This window comes from Oreochromis niloticus, linkage group LG6 (assembly GCF_001858045.2).
Source record: "Oreochromis niloticus isolate F11D_XX linkage group LG6, O_niloticus_UMD_NMBU, whole genome shotgun sequence".
In the NCBI taxonomy this organism is placed as follows: Eukaryota; Metazoa; Chordata; class Actinopteri; order Cichliformes; family Cichlidae; genus Oreochromis; species Oreochromis niloticus.
In genome coordinates, this window is record NC_031971.2 from 6,199,467 (window position 1) to 6,217,817 (window position 18,351).

The following is an 18,351-nucleotide window of genomic DNA, read 5'->3' on the forward strand; positions in this document are numbered from 1 at the left end:
TGTGATCCATGAATTGTGGTACATCCTAACACAAAGGTGTCTGAACCAATGACTTGGTGCTGTTCCAGGGTATGATAACAGAGCTCTCCTTTCCACTTCTTTCATGTTCACGTTGGTCACAATGGGTGAAACTGGTGAACCCATGGCACATGCGGGTTAGTGCACCACGGGTTGCCATGGCGCCATGGGTCAGTATTACATGACTCTTGCATGTGAAATAGGTGAAATGAAGACACAGTTCCAAGAGCAAACACACTTGGTGGGTGCTGAGAGTGGTCCTGTCGCTGAGGTTGGGGTCATCCTGAAATCTCTTATGAACAACCTCCACTGCTTCAGTGACTGGAACACAAGTGAAGAGAGATGTAACATCGTACGAGACTGTGAAAAGATTTTGTTTATTATTCAAATATGCTTTGCTTGTGATTGTGTAAACTCTGAATGACGATTCACCCTGATAAACATGAAGCCTTGCCTATGCTTATCAAATGTCTGTGAAGACAAGTTCCTGTGTAAAGAGGAACGGAAAGTGTCACTTAAGCAGACGTTTAGTATAGTACGGACAGAATGTTTAGCAAGATATGCATTTGTCAGTTAAGCAATCTATATTCTGAGAACAGGCGGAGACTGCCTCCGCCCTGTTGTGTAACCTACATGCCTATATAACCTGCAATAAAGAAGTGTACTGTGTGACTCTCTCTCGAGACGTTCACCCATGTACATGTGATTGATTATATTGTCTCACTGTGTCTCTGTTTTACTTGGCAGCCTTCTATTTGGGAATTTCCCCCGACAGAGACCATTGCTTCATCTGCCTCCATAATGACATCTCTCACCTTCCCAACAAAATCCAAGGTGTTCTGGATGTGGTGTTCAGAGCTGTCTACCAACAGGATGAAGATCAAAGCCAGAAACTTAGAGATGTTATAGGTGACAGAGTTGATCATACAGACAATTGGTCTTAAAGGTGCACCCTGTTTATGTGATGAAAGGTACTCGTGGCACTCATATCAATTGTCATTGATCAATGATCTGTGATCAGTGCTTGTTGATCAATGGTAATGACAATTTGTATGTTAATGATCAGGAAACTGACAGCCCATTGTTAGTCTGAGACATTCTCTTTCTCTTCGAAGAGAGAGCAAAGTCACTGGGATGAGTGACTGAACGTCTCTCCTACAGAATATGCTACATCCAGATCACATTTTGGGGATTTCCTTACCTGGATCATTGAGCATGCATTGAGACATCTCTGAAATAGTTGTGGTGAAAGTTGCCTCTATGCTACAGCCAACAAAAGGTCTGGTAAGAAGTGGTAACTCTAAATTTGGGGGTGGGGGGTTTAGGATTATAAAAGGGACATTTTAATACTCTGTCAGCTGATATGCTTTGGATCGGTATCATTTTCTGTTACTTAAGTAAATTTTTTTGGGTGGATTTTATTTAGGTTTGCATCCAAATTTTCTATCTGTCTGGGAGTATTCCAGTTGCTTTTTTCCTCCACACAATCTTTCTATGTAGGCTGATTTGGACTCATCCAAAAGCTGTTGGTTCTGGGCATCTTCTTCTGCAAATTGAATGGCTTTTTAAATTTTTTTTTATAAATACTGTTCCCAGTGTATCACTCTCCCTTGCTGATTATATCTCCAACGTTTTGTTTGCAGGCATATACCTCAGTATTTCTGCTCATCTCTGAGGCGTTGCTGTTTATCTAACAGAAATGTGAGCCAGACTACTGTTGGTCTTTCTGTTTCTGCCTGTCTGCTTCACGTTATCATGTTTCTTAAACATTTGTGTTCGGTATGATATCATGTAGAAACCCACATTAATAACTGCCGCTCTAACCCTGTGAGACCTGCTGGGGGAGCTGTTGAGTATTTGTGAACTTTTCAGGATCCCTAAAGGGAAATGCAAATCCTGACTGTGGCTGCCACTCGGAGAAATGAAGAGAAACAATAAACAGCACATTAAATCGATAACACTGTCTTGGTCACACTAAGAAGGGGTAAAAACAGCAACTGAAGTGTTTACAAAAGTTAGCACAGACACAGTTTTACATTAAATACAGGAAACATCACCACATGCTTCCTTTCTAACCGGACATACTGCACAAACATGAAAAGAACAAACTCATGTTTTATTTTAAAAATATACTTTAATACAACAGCTGCATATAAATATTAAAATATACATTATACAGGTGTACAGTACACTCACACAAAACAAAAACAAAAAATATTAGGCTTCTATTTGTACGGCACTTCTTGTATTTTTTTCTTTTTTTTTGATTATTATTAAGGATTACGTACTGACTTACATAAAGATGTGTTAATGTGTTAACAGGTCCAAAGTATTACTGTAGTATTGTGATTACTGGATTACTGAGAGACAGACAGAGGGGTGTGGGAGGGGGAGAGAAAGGGAAGAGGAGGAGACAGGGTTGCTGTACAGTATATGACATGGCATTGTGGAATGTTTGCTAGTCTCTTAGTTTTCCTTTCCTCCCATCTTTCAGTGTGTTTTCAGACAGATTAAAGAACCAGCAGGGATGTGATTGTTCACTCTTTATTCTCTCCACAGGAATTTTCTCTAGAATACTGAAGTATTATTTCATTTCTAATGAGACATGTTTTTCTGTTTTTGTTTTTTTAAACTGCTCACATCCACAGCTGGCCTTTGGTTTCGACTCATCATCAATCTGGACAGAAACGACTGACTTGGTTTTGGTTTAAGCCGCGAGGTGTGTCTCAGCTGCCATCGGCTATGTCATCAATACATGTGCAACACGTTGTTAACGTATCGGATGCTACAACCAGGCGGGTTTCCAAAACCCACTAGTAGTACGAAATGCTCTGTGAAAATGAATATGAATGTCTACATTTTTGGTCACTGCATACGTTACTGTCCTGCCAAAACATCAGCTGTATTTCCCCTGAAAAGTACAAAGGAATAACTTTTTTAACAGAAATGAAAGGTTCCTTTGGACTTTTCTATTAAACACCAGCTTCTGTGGCTGAAGAACAAAGGCACCACAGAAGTGTCTAATTGCAACTTTAGGCTCGCCAAAGGCAAGCCAATCCCCATAGACTCCCATGTTAAAATGCCCAACTTCTGTTATGAAGTTAACATGTTTACAGCCTGGTATAATATACAGTTTTGGTCTTTACAGCTAATTTCCCACTTTACGGCAACTACAGTTCACCCATTTGGATTTCTGGCCATGGCCAGTTTGACTGACAGGTGCAGACACGGGCAGCTCTAGGCAATGACTGTTTCCTAAAGCAGAAGTTGTTTAAGTGTGTCTGTCTGCACAAACGGGGTTCACCAACTCCAGACAAGATCCAAAAAATACGGCATGAAAAGCACAGAGAGTGGCCACAGTGACACTTTCTCTTGCTTTTAACATTCGGTTTCCCTTCAGCTCCTTGGATGCCTAACTTTTGTTTTCCACAGCTGGCTGAGGGACCAACAACAGCACAAGCAAGAGAAGCTCCCAGTTGTATCAGACTGTACACGTCCTCCACCTGGAAACGGAGCTAAGTGTAGGGAGATGATTCTTCCTCAGACTGCCAGCGGACAGTGATTGCACTGCTTCTGCTGGACATATGAATCTAGCTAAGCCTCAGCTTGGTTCATTCGGGCCCCTGAACTGCATTTCCCGGCCTTAAAGGTGGTGCTGTTGCCTTTGAGAATTTTTTAACAGAGTTATCTGACAAGCAATGTGGCTTTCTAACTTTCAACAAGTCTGTGTTTGACTTTTGATGACTGCAATTTGAATATTTTATCACTTATACCTAATTAACTGTAATTTCTTTGTGGGTACTGTAACCAAACAGTTTCTTGATATAGTTTGCTGGCCTCAGCTGACAGCACAATGCTTCAAACTTTAGCCTAAATACAGCTCCAAAAAGAACAACAGAGCCGCTGCCAAAATGTTAATGGCGAGAGTTCAAATTCCACTCTGATAAAGACATATAAAAGATTAGCAAATTAGTTAAGATGACATTGCAACCACTGCTTTAACACAAGACCAAAACCTCACACATAACTGACCTGAAGGTACGATTTAACCTTTAGCAACAGTATTTCCCAAAGCACCATCCAGTTCCTCTAAAGTCTTGAAGTTGTGGTATCTTCCTGCCTGAATAAAATGTTCAATAATTTATCATTAAGTTTGCAAGCAATCTAGGTTTGGCAGAACATGGTGTGCACAAGTAGGACCTTGTTAATCATACAAAGAAGCTGGGTCAGAGTCCTTAAACAACCACTGCCAGATGTTCCAAAAACAGATGTTCCGCTCTCTGATTTAAATGTAATGATAACACACGATGCACCGACTGGAACAAGCCTCGTCTAGCTCCTTCCACTTCAATTTAATTGATGGAGAAAAGTAATATGGACCTGTAGGTTGAAACTGACACTTGGGCCCCATCTGGCTCCTTCCAGATGGAAGTTTCCAGGTCAGCAATAAAGGAAGTGGGGCATCGAGACACAGGCCACCATGGCGATTGAAAGATATCAGAGTGTGGCAGAGGGTGGAGGTGACGGTGGGGATTAGAAGGGTTCGGATAAACTACTCAGGGTCCCTGACTAAGTGCCGCTTCTCTGGCCTCCTCTGCCTTTGAAACTGGAGAAGCCAGAGTGTTTCCAACAATGCGAGCAGCGGAGCAGAGCGGGGACGGGCACTTGGAGGTCAGCAGCGTCCCACCGGTGTAGTCTTACTGATGAGTCTATTCAGCCCAGCGGGTCCACAGGGCCTGAATGCCTGGTCCAAAAAGCCACTGCAGCCATATGTAAGCTTAGGAAGGTCAACCACTTCTAATTGTTCTCACCCTAACACTCCTGCTTCAAGGATTTAAGCTACACTTTACAAGCACGGCACACACAGACGTTAACGCTTCTTTCTCAGGCAGCTATAAAAAGTCCGAGTGTAAGAAAAAACGAAAAACAAAACAATCGGTTAATCTCATGATTTTAAACAGTTACTGAAGATAACAGACTAACTGAAAGCCACAGGTTTCCACTTTACAATGAAATAAAATCCTGTTCACAGAAGCCAGAAAAAGGGACGGTCTGGTCATCTCGGTTGTGAAATCACTTTATGACCAGAATTACAGTTAATTCATTTTCTCATGTTTTGGTTGCATTTCAAAATTCCACTGGAAGTCTTTCAAAAGCAGAGCATCTCCACACACCACAGCTTTCACCAGCCTATTTGCAGTATGAGATACAGTGCTTTTACTGTTTTATAAGCCCACAGAGGGCTTTTTGTTGTTGTTGTTGTTCTAATAAGTACCTGCCTTAATTATATTGCATGTTTTCGTATCTATACTTCCGTGCCAGCATTTAATGCACCTCTAACGTTTAAAATGTCAACAGTCAACGATACATGCTTTGAAACGTGAAACTTTGTCTGCTGAGATAAATGGATGAAAAGATTAAAACCTCCCTGTCACGTATCCAGTGGAAATTTCCACAATGGTGGCAATCATTAACAGCCTCAGACGTGTGTCCTCTCTGTATACCACATATGCAGAAGCCCCTAACTTTCAACTGTCACCATTCCCTAAACTGCTGAGCTGGACCCAGAGCTCCACTCAACGTCTTCCCCTTTTCTCCAGAACTTTCTCAGAAAAAGCCCACGTGCACATGAGCGACAGGCTAGTTTCACAACTGTTTACTTCTCTCTGCGTCTGGCAGATGGTGACACCCGACGAGGAAGCCAGTCAGATAAGAATCGTCCAGTTTCTGCAGAGTCATTGTCTATATTGGGTCAGATGTGGACAAAATTGTAAGCCGAGACTGTTTGGTCTGGGCTGTTTGTTAAACCCCAGCAGATCTGCGGCTGAGCCTGGGCCAGGCTCGGCCTGTTCTGACCGTGAAAAAGTGAACAGTGACCACACGACTGACATCTTTGGGTCAGTTCACTTTTCTCTCTCTCCTCCTTCCAGGTGCACACAAACAGAAACTCTGCAGAGGAACTGAATCAGGAATGTGAGAAACAGAAACAAGTGGCCTTGCCAAGACCGGCCACTCCCTATTAAAGCTTTACAGTTAAAGGGATATTCCACAATACAAAAAGCTACAGCATCAGTTAAGGCCCTTAGATGAGCGCACCACTTGTGTAAAACCGGCTGTTTTTCTGTTTGGATCAGAGGCAGGAATTCACCGTGTTACAACTGTTTGCAGTTTTTGGCATATAGATGAATGTACACAGCAGATGGTGTGCTGCGTTACGTAACAGCGATCTGAACGAAGGAAAATATCTGTACAAACTTGTGTAGTCTTTAAACACAAAGACCTCATCCTCCTCCTCTGACGTGACAGATGGGTGGGAGAGCGTTTTAAAGCTCGGTGATCTGCACAGTTGTTTCTCTGCTCTTTCCTCTTGTTTTCTGTTGTTGTTGCATGAGCTGCTGCCAGCGCACGATCCCGTGACTCTGCTGGCAGCATCAGCAGCTTCCCAGCCCCCGGGAGAAAGCGTGTGTGTGTGTGGGGGGGGTTATGGGTGTAGCAGTGCACACCTTTAGCTGCACTCAGTGACCTTCCCCGAGATCACGCGTCTCTTCACGGATGATCACATGAAAGCCTGAGTGGGTTTCTGTGGTAACGTTGAGGACGCCTCATTGACATTAGAGCCTCCTGCTCCTGAATCAGGCATCTTTTCATTCTCAGACCGTCTTTGGCACCAGAGCCTCGACGCTCTGTTCACCAGCAGCAGAGCTCCACAAGGAAGCCATTCCAGCTGAGCAACAGGAATCCTCTGTTTACAGTACAGCTTTATACAGCCATGAGCAACATTTCCCAGAACAGAGCGGATGCAGAAAACTAAAAGCAGGAGCGACACTAAGCTGCCCCTCACTCTTCTAAAAAAATGACAACAAGCAAGACGTCCACGAGGTGAAGTTTAAGTTGAACCGCTGCGTTCCTAAATGAGACAGGAAATGTCTTGTTTTTCCAATTTTTTTTCCATAGAAAGGGGGCAGTGTGTAGAACAGCAGCTTTGGAATGCAGCCCAGATGGGAGCTTGTCAAGGTTAAAAAACAAAAGGGAATTGCTCCGTGAACAGCCGCTCCCCTATGTATATTTCCCAGATATGATGTTCAGAGAAACCAGTGCCCTCTACTGTTTCCACAAATAGATTTCCATGTATACGTGAAAACAATGTAGGTTTCCATGTATAGACTTAATTTAAAAGGAAAACATTCTGCTTCACCTTTTTTTTGGTGACCCCAGATGAGCCTGCATTTTTTTCCTTCTTCTTCTTCTAAGTAAAGTCAAGTGATGCCAAGCTTGGCGCAGCAGTCACGAGTTAAGTTTTACCTTGTAATAGGTTTTAATAACACAGGTCCCTGTGGCTTTAAGCTCCAGGCACTTGAGAAAGGCGTCATTATGCAAACAAACCGCCTATTACAACAGTACGTCCTCGCAGGCCAAAACCCAGTCAGCAGTTACTGCCTCATGCCTCCAAATGTGTTTGCATGACTTTTCTGTCATCATATAGTAGCACCATACCGAAACAAGCCCAAACCAGCAGTTGGTCGCAAAGCGCTTGGTGCCCTCAAGTCTCTCAATCAATATCTGTCTTTAGAAAAAGGTGCCAAGAGTCTTTTTTTTCCCTCTCTCTTTTGGAGGATTTGAAGCCCTCTTCAAAGGTGCTTTGTTGCTCTTACCACAGTGCAATTCAAAGGTCTTAATTATTTTTTTTAGCGTCCAACAACATTTACAGAGTGTGGACAGGTTGGTCTCCAGCTTTAGCAGAGACCACAGAAAAATAAAGAAAAAAAGAAAAAAAAAGGCAGATTTTTTTTCTCAAACCTCTCAAGACTGACGCCCACTTTGTGGGCTGTGGCATCATCAAATAACAACAAAATCATATCAACAAAAACAAATTATTTGCTTTCTAGCTCTACAAGTGTGTGTGTGTGTGTTTTTCTCTATTTGTCATTGCAAGTCAGGAAATTGCGCTACATAATCAGGTCAGGGGGTTGAGGAGAGGGCTTGGGGCAGGCATCGAGGACACTTCCCTTTTTTGGGGTAAAAAATAAATCCTCCACAGATCAGCTAAAGGAGCACCAGGCTGCAGAGCCAGACGGCCAACCAATCGACAAGCCGTTTGGTCAAGTCCCGTCTGCTACACCACGGCCTCTCGGGTCCGTGACGGTAGTGCATTTACGTGAAAAGGACCTAAGTCTACCAGGCGATGTCCATCTTTGAAGGATGCACGCAGGTAAATAGGACAAGAATTAAAAGTGTTTCAGTCACTTCACCCCTCTCTCTGCAGGACAGGATGGTGTGTTAATGGCTGGCAGCATCTGAAGTGGTGAGAGGCGTCAGAGTGGTTCAGCAGTATCACTTATCTTTGGTCAGTTTAAATTAAGGTGCAGTTTGTTTTCTTTTTTTTCTTTTGATTTCTGCTTACATTTTGATGGGGTGACGGGGGTGTCAGAGAGGGATGGGTGACTATTAAAGCTCTGAGGACTTTTCCACCAGTTACCATTGACAACTGGTCTGGTACTGGGTCTCATTTCAGATGCTGGTGCGATTCAAATGGTATGCAGAGCTTCTATAGGAGCCCAGCCTATAAAAAAACCCCAAAAAAAACAAAGCAAAACAAAACAAACACACCCTCTTCTTTGTTTCCCGTGCCTGGGCTCCTCCCACTTCCTTATTTTTAGAACTTCCTCTTATCCTCAAATGCCCCCTCGCCCTCGGCTCACTAACGGCCCCGTGACAACAACTACGACCATCTACAAAACAGTGCAATGTCTATTCATAGGCACAATGGGGTACAAATACAGCACACAGAGGGAGAGAGGAACACTATACACGCTCATACAGTATGTTACACGCACACACTTACGCACACACACAGAGAACACAGAATACAGAGACATCAGCAGCAGCAGCAGCAGCAGCTCTGGCCTGGTGGTGGTTGTGGTGCAGCCTGCAGAGACAGAGCGGTGAAGACGGCTGCTGTTTGGAGGGCCAACAGGAGAGGACCAGGAGCAAGGTAGCAATTTACTATCGCTTTGTTTAGGCTACTCCTTCCTCTTCTTCCTCACCTCCTCTTGGTTCCCAGCCTCCCCACTTTGCCGTCTCTTTGCTTAAATGTGTACGACGTGAGAGCGGAAGAGGTGTAGAGGAGCTTGGTCTCGACAGGTTGGTGGTGCTGGGAGGGCGGGGGTGGAAGAAGAGGGAACGGAGAGAAACGGGACTGCTGTTTTGGGGTTTTACCCCGATGCCTCATCCCCGTCCTGTGGGGGCTCTTTGCGTTGGTTCTGACCGCCTGCGCTGGCTGCCAAAATCCTCTGCACAAAGTCTTTGGTCCGCCCAGCAACTAAGGGACCTGAGGTAGCCATGGAGATAAATTAGGAGGTGCGATGTAAAGAAAAGGACAAGTCACAAGCAAAATCAAACCTGTTTTTATAGCACGAAATATCCAAACTGCTTATTACATATCTGTAATGTTAGTCTGTTTCTCACCACTCGACTCTCTGAGGATGTCTTCGAGGCGTTGGGTCATCCCTCGCTCGTCCGTGTCTTCCTCCTCGCTGCTCTCCACTCGCCGTCTGATCACTTCCTTAATCCGTAGCAGAGCTCCCAACAGGTTTTCTGTGCAGCAAAAAGAGGGAAAAAAAACAGCAGCGTGAGTCAGAAAAGCGTTGCCAGGGGTGGAATTCTGTTTCTGAAAGTCGAGGGAGAATAACTGATATCATTCAGGGCTGTGGATTTTTCCACAGAATCCAAAGCCGTGCATTTTCAGTAGCCTACATGAGACAAATTACAGTATTTAGTGCAGGGCTGTCAAACATACAGCTCACTGTTCAGACCTTCTGTTTGCAAGGGGTGGCTAATCGGGAGTAAATTGGCTCAAAGAGAGAGCAGCTGAAACAGCTTGTTTTAGAGATAGGGTGAATTGAAGGGGCTACAGAAAGGCTCAGTATGAGACAAATAAGAACTATTTTGAACTGCCAATCATGCAAAGCTGCTCTCGCAGAACTCCCCTCAGCGGTACGGAGCAGATGTTTATTTTCAGAAAGCAGAAGAGAAAGCAGAGAGAAAAAGAAAGGGAAAGTAAACATCAAGCTGAAACTAAAGGAGTGAAAGTGGTGCCCGAAAGGTCAGACGAGTGAGTTTGTGACTCAACCCTCTATCTTCAACTCCTAACTGTCCAAGTGGAGCTGCTCAGTGGCCAACAGATACTGACTAGTAATATGAAGCATCTGGAGTCAAGAAACATGCTTTTGGTAAAGGAATCCTTCTTGGGTCTGTGAGATAATAGCAGATGGGTTGCTACAACACGTGGCACAGAGAAGCAGCTGGTTGGGCCCACGGGAAAGCAGAAAATTTAGGGTTGAAATTGGCTCGGAAAATGTACGTTTAATAAAAAGAATTTTCTTATTATTAATACTATACTTGGAGAGGTTTGCGGGTGGTAAGCAGCAAGCCCAGCCAGTGGGTGGGCATGTGATTGGTAGAAGAGGTAATCTTAGTTTTTAATTTAAAAGTAAATGGATTGTTTTACATCTCTAATAAGCAAAAGTGCTTTAACAGTAAATGATTATATTAACATTATAAACGTACTTTATGTATGCCTCTTTCCAGTGTTTAAACATTTTCCCAAAACATCTGTGTTTTTGTTTGCTTATAAAACAGAAACTGTTTAGTTTAGCTCAGATAGTAGTGCTGTGAATCATCGGCACCTCCTATGTTAGTGGCCCCGCCCCTGTCAGGTCATGTGACCCAGTGGTGCCATGACACCCCTTCTGTCTGTGTACATTATTCTTGCCTTGATGTGATTTCTCTTTTGTCCAGGGCTCATATCAGCAGGGAGTGTGTGTGTGGGCGAAGGACCACAGTGGGTCTGACCAGCTGCTCCCCAAGTCTCTGTAACACACACTCGCGCACACACGCACACACACACACACACACACACATGCACAGATGCACACACAGACACACACACATGCACAGATGCACACACACACACACATGCATGCACACAAAGCAAGTCCGGAGGCTTCACAGCACTGGCATGGTGCCAAAGTGCTCTTTGTTTGAAGTTTCCTGTTGAATCTGCGGCTAAGTATGTAAAAGTGTGTTTTGTATAGATGCAAACAGCAGCGATATAAAGCGAGTGAATGGAAGCGAAAAACAAATGACACAGGAGCAGAGGAGGAAAAACGGAAGGAAGGAAATCTGTGAGGCTAAGCTCTGTATTTGGGCCAGTCAGAGGCAAAAAAACCCCCAAAAAAACACAAAAGCAGAAGCCACAAGTAAAATCTTTGCGAGCAAATGCTGGGCCAAAATCAGGAAAGATTGAAACGTTCAGAGAAAATCAAGGAGAAATGGACAAAAAAAGTTGATGCTAGTAAGGTTGGAATTCACAGAGATCGATGGAAACCCAGACGAGGAGCACGAAGAGTAGGACAAGGAGGAGGAGGAGGAGGTGGGCAGAACTGGGCTGATAGATTTGGCAGAGTCGAGGTGTTGATTATCAGGAGCGAGGTGAAGTCGCACTTCCAAGGGTTTCCCTGCTCCTCGTGGTCTTGTTACTATCAGTTCTCTGCATTAACCTGTTTTCTTAAACAGAGCATCTTCAGTGTTATTTGAAAAGATGGTTTCTCACTAATTTAGCTTGATTTAAATTTCATTAGTAAGGAAAATATCCACTTTGCCACTCTGCAGTGGACAAAAGTCTCTGATGTGGTTTTACTCTCAGTAACTGACGCTGGGTGTAAAACAAATTAATAAATTAACTCATTCATTCATTTATCAATTTAAATTGTCAGGCTCTTCCGTCTCATATTACACTCTCATGTTACAACAGTTTGACAATGTTTTGGGTTTTTTTGACTATGAGAAAAAAAACTCCCTCTGTCCCGCAGAGCCAGTTCTCCCACTTCTTTCCTCTACTAAAGTCAACTCACCTGAAGTGAAAAAAGACTCCAGAATGTTTACAAGTTAACTTTTGTACATACAAAACTGCTTCACCCGTTTAACGGCAACAACAATTCAAAGATCTGATCAACCAATCACCTGGCTGGAATCCAGAGCATTTAAGCACGTCGACACGATCAAGACGAGCTGCTAAACTGCAAACCGAGCATGGGATGGAAAGTTGATTTATGTGGCTTTGAACTAAACATAGCTGTGGTGCGAGACAAGCTTGTCTCAGAAACTGTTCATCTACTAAGATTTTCACACACAATTGATAGAGGAGGCCAAGATTCTCTTCTATTTGATAGAACAGGTTAAGGAAGAGTAGCAAGTTAGTAGCACTAACTCAAACAGTAGAAGAAAGTTTCTGAACACACATGTTTAAGTAGTTAGGACTAGGTGTGGGACCACAGACTGTATATAAAAGATGGACACAGCTACATGACACCACTCACTGGTTTTCTGGAAACCTCCATGATAGAGTTTTGGTTTTTCAGAGCTAGAGGTGACCATATTTGAACAAGAGAGTGAATTGCTAGATTGTTAGCTAATGCTAGCGAGCTTTGTTAGCAAGGTGTTAGCAAAAAAAATAAACTGTAAACTATAGACTGTGGGCTGTAAAGCTTGCAATGACAGTCTGTGAGGAATGAGCACTGGTTAGATATTTCAGCCTCGAGGTTTCTGCTTGGGTTACTCAACAGACTGCAAGACAATTTTATGAATGTAGCAGTTTAATTAATTAGCCGCTGATTTGCATTTTCTTGCTGTCCTCCATTTAACTTCACTTTAGCCTAATTTATTTGAACACCATCACCACTGCGAGAAGCCAAAAAGTTGATGGGAATTGACTAAATGTTTAGACTAGAGATGGACCGATCCGATATTACGTATCGTATTGGTCCGATACTGACGTAAATTACTGGATCGGATATCGGCGACAAATAAAAAATGTAATCCGATCCATTAAAAAAAACACCTCACAAAACTTGCAACACAGCGTAACTCGGCTCATAACCGTAGCACGTCGGAGCAGTGTGGTCACATGATCGAGTGGCTCTGTGTATTTGTAGCCTCGCTAGCAAACCATCATTTCATCTCCGAGGAAGTTATCCCGGAGAGAAGTAAAGCAAATGTTCATCTCTGAATGTTTGTAAAGCGTTCCCACGTTAAGCTTAACAACCGATATATGGAGCGAGTGCCTCTTCTCTCTCCCTCCCTCTCCTGCTGCTACTTTAGTCATGAAACTGCTTAATGATCAGCTGATCGGCTTTTCTGTCGCGAGTCCGTCTCTCTTCTTTGTTTTTGGCCCACTTTGCACCACAAGGAGGAAAACAGCAGCTGAACAACAGCAGCGCGTTTAACCTTGATAAGCTGTTGTTAGAATTTATTTAATATTACTTTCTACACCAGGATCCTTTTCTACGTAGCTGACGGCTGGTAACTGTGCAGGGGCGGATCTAGCAAAGTTTAGCCAGGGGGGCCGACAGGGCATGAACAGGGAAAAGGGGGCACAAAGACTTTTCTTTTTTATTCTCATTTAAAATGTCTAGCTTTGATAAATAAATAAATAAATAAATATCTGAATCTTACACCCAAAGTTTTAATCTTGTGTAAAATATATAGAAGCACATTACTGTATATAGTAACTGTTAAGTCTAATTTACCCTAGTAAGCTATAGTACTTTTTCCTTTGGGAAGGTACCTGTGAAAAGATTTTGTTTATTCTTCAAATATGCTTTGCTTGTGATTGTGTAAACTCTGAATGACGATTCACCCTGATAAACATGAAGCCTTGCCTATGCTTATCAAATGCCTGTGAAGACAAGCTCCTGTGTAAAGAGGAACGGAAAGTTCCACTTAAGCAGACGTTTAGTATAGTACGGACAGAATGTTTAGCAAGATATGCATTTGTCAGTTAAGCAATCTATATTCTGAGAACAGGCGGAGACTGCCTCCGCCCTGTTGTGTAACCTACATGCCTATATAACCTGCAATAAAGAAGTGTACTGTGTGACTCTCTCTCGAGACGTTCACCCATGTACATGTGATTGATTATATTGTCTCACTGTGTCTCTGTTTTACTTGGCAGCCTTCTATTTGGGAATTTCCCCCGACAGTACCATCTGTGAATTCTGCAATTCTGTAGAAGAAAGATGTTGAATCTATTTATTTTTTCTTGAAAAATAATTTATTTATGTGCATTTTTTTCACCCTGCATCAAATTAAAGTACTAAAGTGCAAAGTACTCTTTAAAATACCAGAATAGGGAGGATGGAGCAGGTTTAAGTTTATTAGATTGATCAGTATTGCTGAACTATGAAATATTTTGGGTGCAGTGTATTTTTTACATACAGGTATAACAGAATAGCTTTAGTGTTGTTGTTTATTTAAACTTGAGTATGAACTTATACAAAATGCAGCAAGATATTAAAAAAACAGTTTTATTGATTAAAAAACACTATATCGGATTCATATCGGTATCGGCAGATATCCAAATTTATGATATCGGTATCGGACATAAAAAAGTGGTATCGTGCCATCTCTAGTTTAGACTATAATGCTGATATTTGGTGCTGCTGTATAGATAACTGTATCACAAGAAAAAGCAGATATCATCATCTTTAGCCACCCTCAGCTAGAAGGGTCACCCACTTGAAAAAGACAGAAATATAAAAATAAACATAAAATAAAAATCTAGATGCATTAATAGAATTTATAAGAGGAGCATGAATGGATTTTAATGACTATTTTGACTATATGTTCAGGGAACAGTCTGAAGTGTCAGGCATCTGAAATCCCCTGCTAAAGAATACCCAGTGATTTCCTGAGTACTGACCATATTCCTGATTGAGCCCCCACAGCTTGATCTTGTTGGCTTCGTGCTGGGCCTTCTTTTTCAGCCGGCAGGCCCTGAAAACAGAGGAAAATAAAACACTGTCATTCTTTAGACTTTGTTCGAGCATTCCCATTCTCCACATGACCCCGTTACTGAGTCAGCTGGCTCACGCTGACCGTATTTCCAAACCATGAGGAAGATTGAAAACCTCTTTAACCCCTCTGAAGGACCATTTGACACCACAAAAGGGCAAATCCAGTTCTGTTTTGAGAGTGTTGGAAAAAAAGGGAGCTGAGAATAAAACAATCAACGCATGTTAAATATTAATGCCTCTCATGGGGACTATTTTCTGCAATGTGGAGAGAATTTCTCTTTTCCTGCAGCTATGAGTGAGCTAAATGAAACTTAGGGAAAGAAAATACTTGCAGGTCAGTATTGCTGGATAGAATATTTCCTCAGTGTTTCTCCACATGTTGACTTGAGCCTTGCCAGGTTTTTCTTTTTTGTACCACAGTCCCTGCTGGTTTGAGGAGGATGTGGACGACAGTACAACAATTTAAATGTTCCTAATCACTGCGGGGATGGGACTTAACCAAGTACTGAGCAGGTTCCAATATGTACCACAGGTTTTTACATTTGCAAATGTGATTATAGAGATATAGAGTTTCTGTTCTTAATGCAAATCCAAAAATAGCCCTTGAGAGATCTTGCTGTTTATTGTGATGGATTACCTACAGCTGCAAATTGATTTAAGTAATGTACTGAATGAAAATCAGTCGCTGCCTGAAGGTAGGAAAAGTGTTCACGAAGTTGAAAGCTTCTGGTTCATGCATGTGTTTGGAAAAGGGCTGCAAATGGTTGTGTTTAAGAAACCTGGAAGTGTATGCCAACCTGTGGCCAGCCACAATGTGGTGTTGTGGACAATGCAGCAGGCAGGAAATCTACAAAACATCTGATGACATCTGATGATGGTTGGCAGTTCTCTAACTGATTTATGCACTTAATTTATGCATCCTGTGAAACATGATTATTAACCTTCTTAATAGGAGTACTGAGCAAGTAATGTCAAAGACTGCCAGATTTACTTTGCTTCTGTGGTTAAATCTACAGATTGTAGCAATTCCAAAGTAGTTCTTGGATTTCAGCCTGAAATTCTGCCGCTATTATTTCTGGTGTCAGAAATTCCTATATTCCTGAACACAGGCGAACTTGAGCTAATTCATATAAACTCGATGGCAAAAGGTTCAAACTTCACATTAGCTTGCAATTACAAATCATTATGCTTTTCTTTTGCTCATGTTCATACAACACCTACCACCCACCTTTTTTGGTGTGAATATTTGAGTATTTTCTGTAAAAATCTTATTTTTTGGCAAAGTTGGCAACAATGTTAAAGTTTTTATTTATTTTGCTGTTCAGAATAGTGCGGAGGCTTGCTTCTGGAAGGACTTCGACAAAATACAAATAAAATGCTTAAAAAGAAAGAAAGAAAGAAAGAAAGAAAGAAAGAAAGAAAGAAAGAAAGAAAGAAAGCAGTGATATAGGTTCATTTTCATGAAGAAGTTATCAATAAAGCTTCTTTTGTTGCTTCATTACGTCAAAGAGCTCACTTCAGCGGATGTATGGATTTGTGCCTCCTCTGGTTTCTAACTGGTCAAAATCACTAAATTATGAAGTCACTGAAGAAGCTAAACAATACTTTCCCAAATGATGGTGCATTCCTGCTGAGTCTAGTTAGTAAGTTAGCATCCGGGACAGTTTTCATTGCTAAGTGTATTGGCTGGAATGTTGTGCCAAACTGGGAGAGGGCTAAGAACCAGCCCAGTGTTTTTCCTTTGCGCCGCCTGAATGCCTCAGGCAGGTTGTTTCAGACATGAGCAGGGAAAAGAATGAGAGGGAAGGTCTGAAGGCGGTCAGGCTAATCCAACTACTAACCCCAACCTGGACTCACGCAGCCACAGCTATGACAGAGTAAAAGAAGTGAATCTTCACATGAGATTCCTGCATACTAAACAAAAACATGAACTCGGTGACTTTACAGTCACGCTTCCTCTGACGTTAAATTTCCCTCACTCCCCTCCCCTTCAGTCTCTTTTTCTGCTTTATTTCTTTAAGTCCTCGCCAAACTTTCTATTAGATGACATGTTTGTGTCGTGTTTAATGTATGTTTTGAATTACAAGATATTCCCAGGCTCCTTTAAACTGCCTGCAATAATGTCCTGAATTCTGAAATCTCCCCCTCCCTCCCTGCAAAGATGAACTTTATATGACCCATCTTTCCCTCTACTCCTCGTCTGCCTCTTCAATCCTGCCTGATTTCCTTGTATTCAGCTTTTCATCCTGCTTCCCTCCATCTCCCCGCCTCTCTTGTTTTTTCCTCTGCTTCCCTCCGTCCTTCCTTCACTTATTCTGTCAAGATAATATCCAAGGTAAGCTTGTTACAAAGAAACAGGCAATGCAAAAATACACTGAAGACCAAGCTTTTCAACCTTCAGTGTTGTGTGTGTGTTATTCTGAGGGACATATTGTAAAGTAAATTAAAGCCTGTTTGAAATTTGACAAAAGCATAGTATGGTAGTTTCTTTTAAGGCTTGCTGATCTGCAAAGTTCTACGACATGAGAGCATCATCAAAGGAAAAATTCAAATCAGTAAAAACATGACCCATTTCCCAAGATCCTTTCATTTTCCATCACATGAATGCAACTGTTGGTCTAAAATCCACACAGATATCACGTCTCCATGTGTTCTTCACCGTCCATGTCCTCCACCACCCGCATTTAGAAGGTCAACTATTAAATGCTGCACATATTTGAAAACCAATCTTGACAGGGCTAAAGACTGCAGATACTAGACCACAGAGCCCCGCAGGCTTCTCTTTTCTGCCAACAAATTACAAAAGCTGAAACCCTCTTAAAATTCCCACTAAGGCCTCATAAATCAATACAGAGCATTTCCAGTGTTCTCACTTAGTGCAGAGGATGTAGGAGGGCAGTAAAGAGCATGTTGTACCTGGAGGCCAGCTTGTTCTTCTCCTTGCGTGAACGGGCTCGGGCCACAGCGGGCAGGTCGTTGACCGGACCCATGCCATCGATCGCTGCATTGAGCTTCTGCAGCTGCTCCCCGATGTTGTGGAGCTTCTGAGGGTTCGGCGTCAGGTCGCTGGCATCTGTTTTGCGGGCTTTGCGTCGCCCCTTTTTGCCTGAATTAACAACAACAAAATGAACTCCGGTCAGGTAAAAACAGTGCAGCTCTACCAAACTTGGCCTTAAAATGTCAGGATGCCAAATCCCCCAGTGGTTCAGGGCAAGGCATGTATTTGTTTTAATATCTGCTTTCATTTGGAGGTATTATGGTTTGCAGCTCCATATTTTTAGTACTGGACTCTTCTAGAGCCGCTTTGCATGATTAAAGTTTGAAATAAACATTAGTTGGGCACCCAAGGCACTTTGCTAAATTGCTATTTAAACCAACTTTCTACTAATTGCTAGCCCCTTAAAATAGAAGATTTGGAAATCGTGTGGGTGGATCATCTGAGCTCTCTACAAGAGCTATTGTTTCCCCCCTGAAATGACTA

At 42.4% G+C, this 18,351-nt stretch overlaps 1 protein-coding gene across 4 annotated transcripts in view; it reads right to left on the reverse strand.

Annotated features, from left to right (window-relative positions):
• Positions 1-2,398: 2,398 nt before the first annotated feature.
• The window catches only part of LOC102079284 (CREB3 regulatory factor), a 36,568-nt gene continuing 20,615 nt past the window's right edge, over positions 2,399-18,351 (reverse strand). For all 4 annotated transcript variants that reach the window (XM_005458670.4, XM_005458669.4, XM_019360386.2 and 1 more), the window contains 4 exons: positions 17,787-17,976; positions 14,777-14,850; positions 9,484-9,612; positions 2,399-9,346 (listed from right to left, as the gene is read on the reverse strand). In XM_005458670.4, coding sequence (XP_005458727.1) covers positions 9,231-9,346; positions 9,484-9,612; positions 14,777-14,850; positions 17,787-17,976 — 509 coding nt within the window. In that variant the 3' untranslated portion in view covers positions 2,399-9,230. The remainder of the gene's footprint in view (positions 9,347-9,483; positions 9,613-14,776; positions 14,851-17,786; positions 17,977-18,351) is intronic.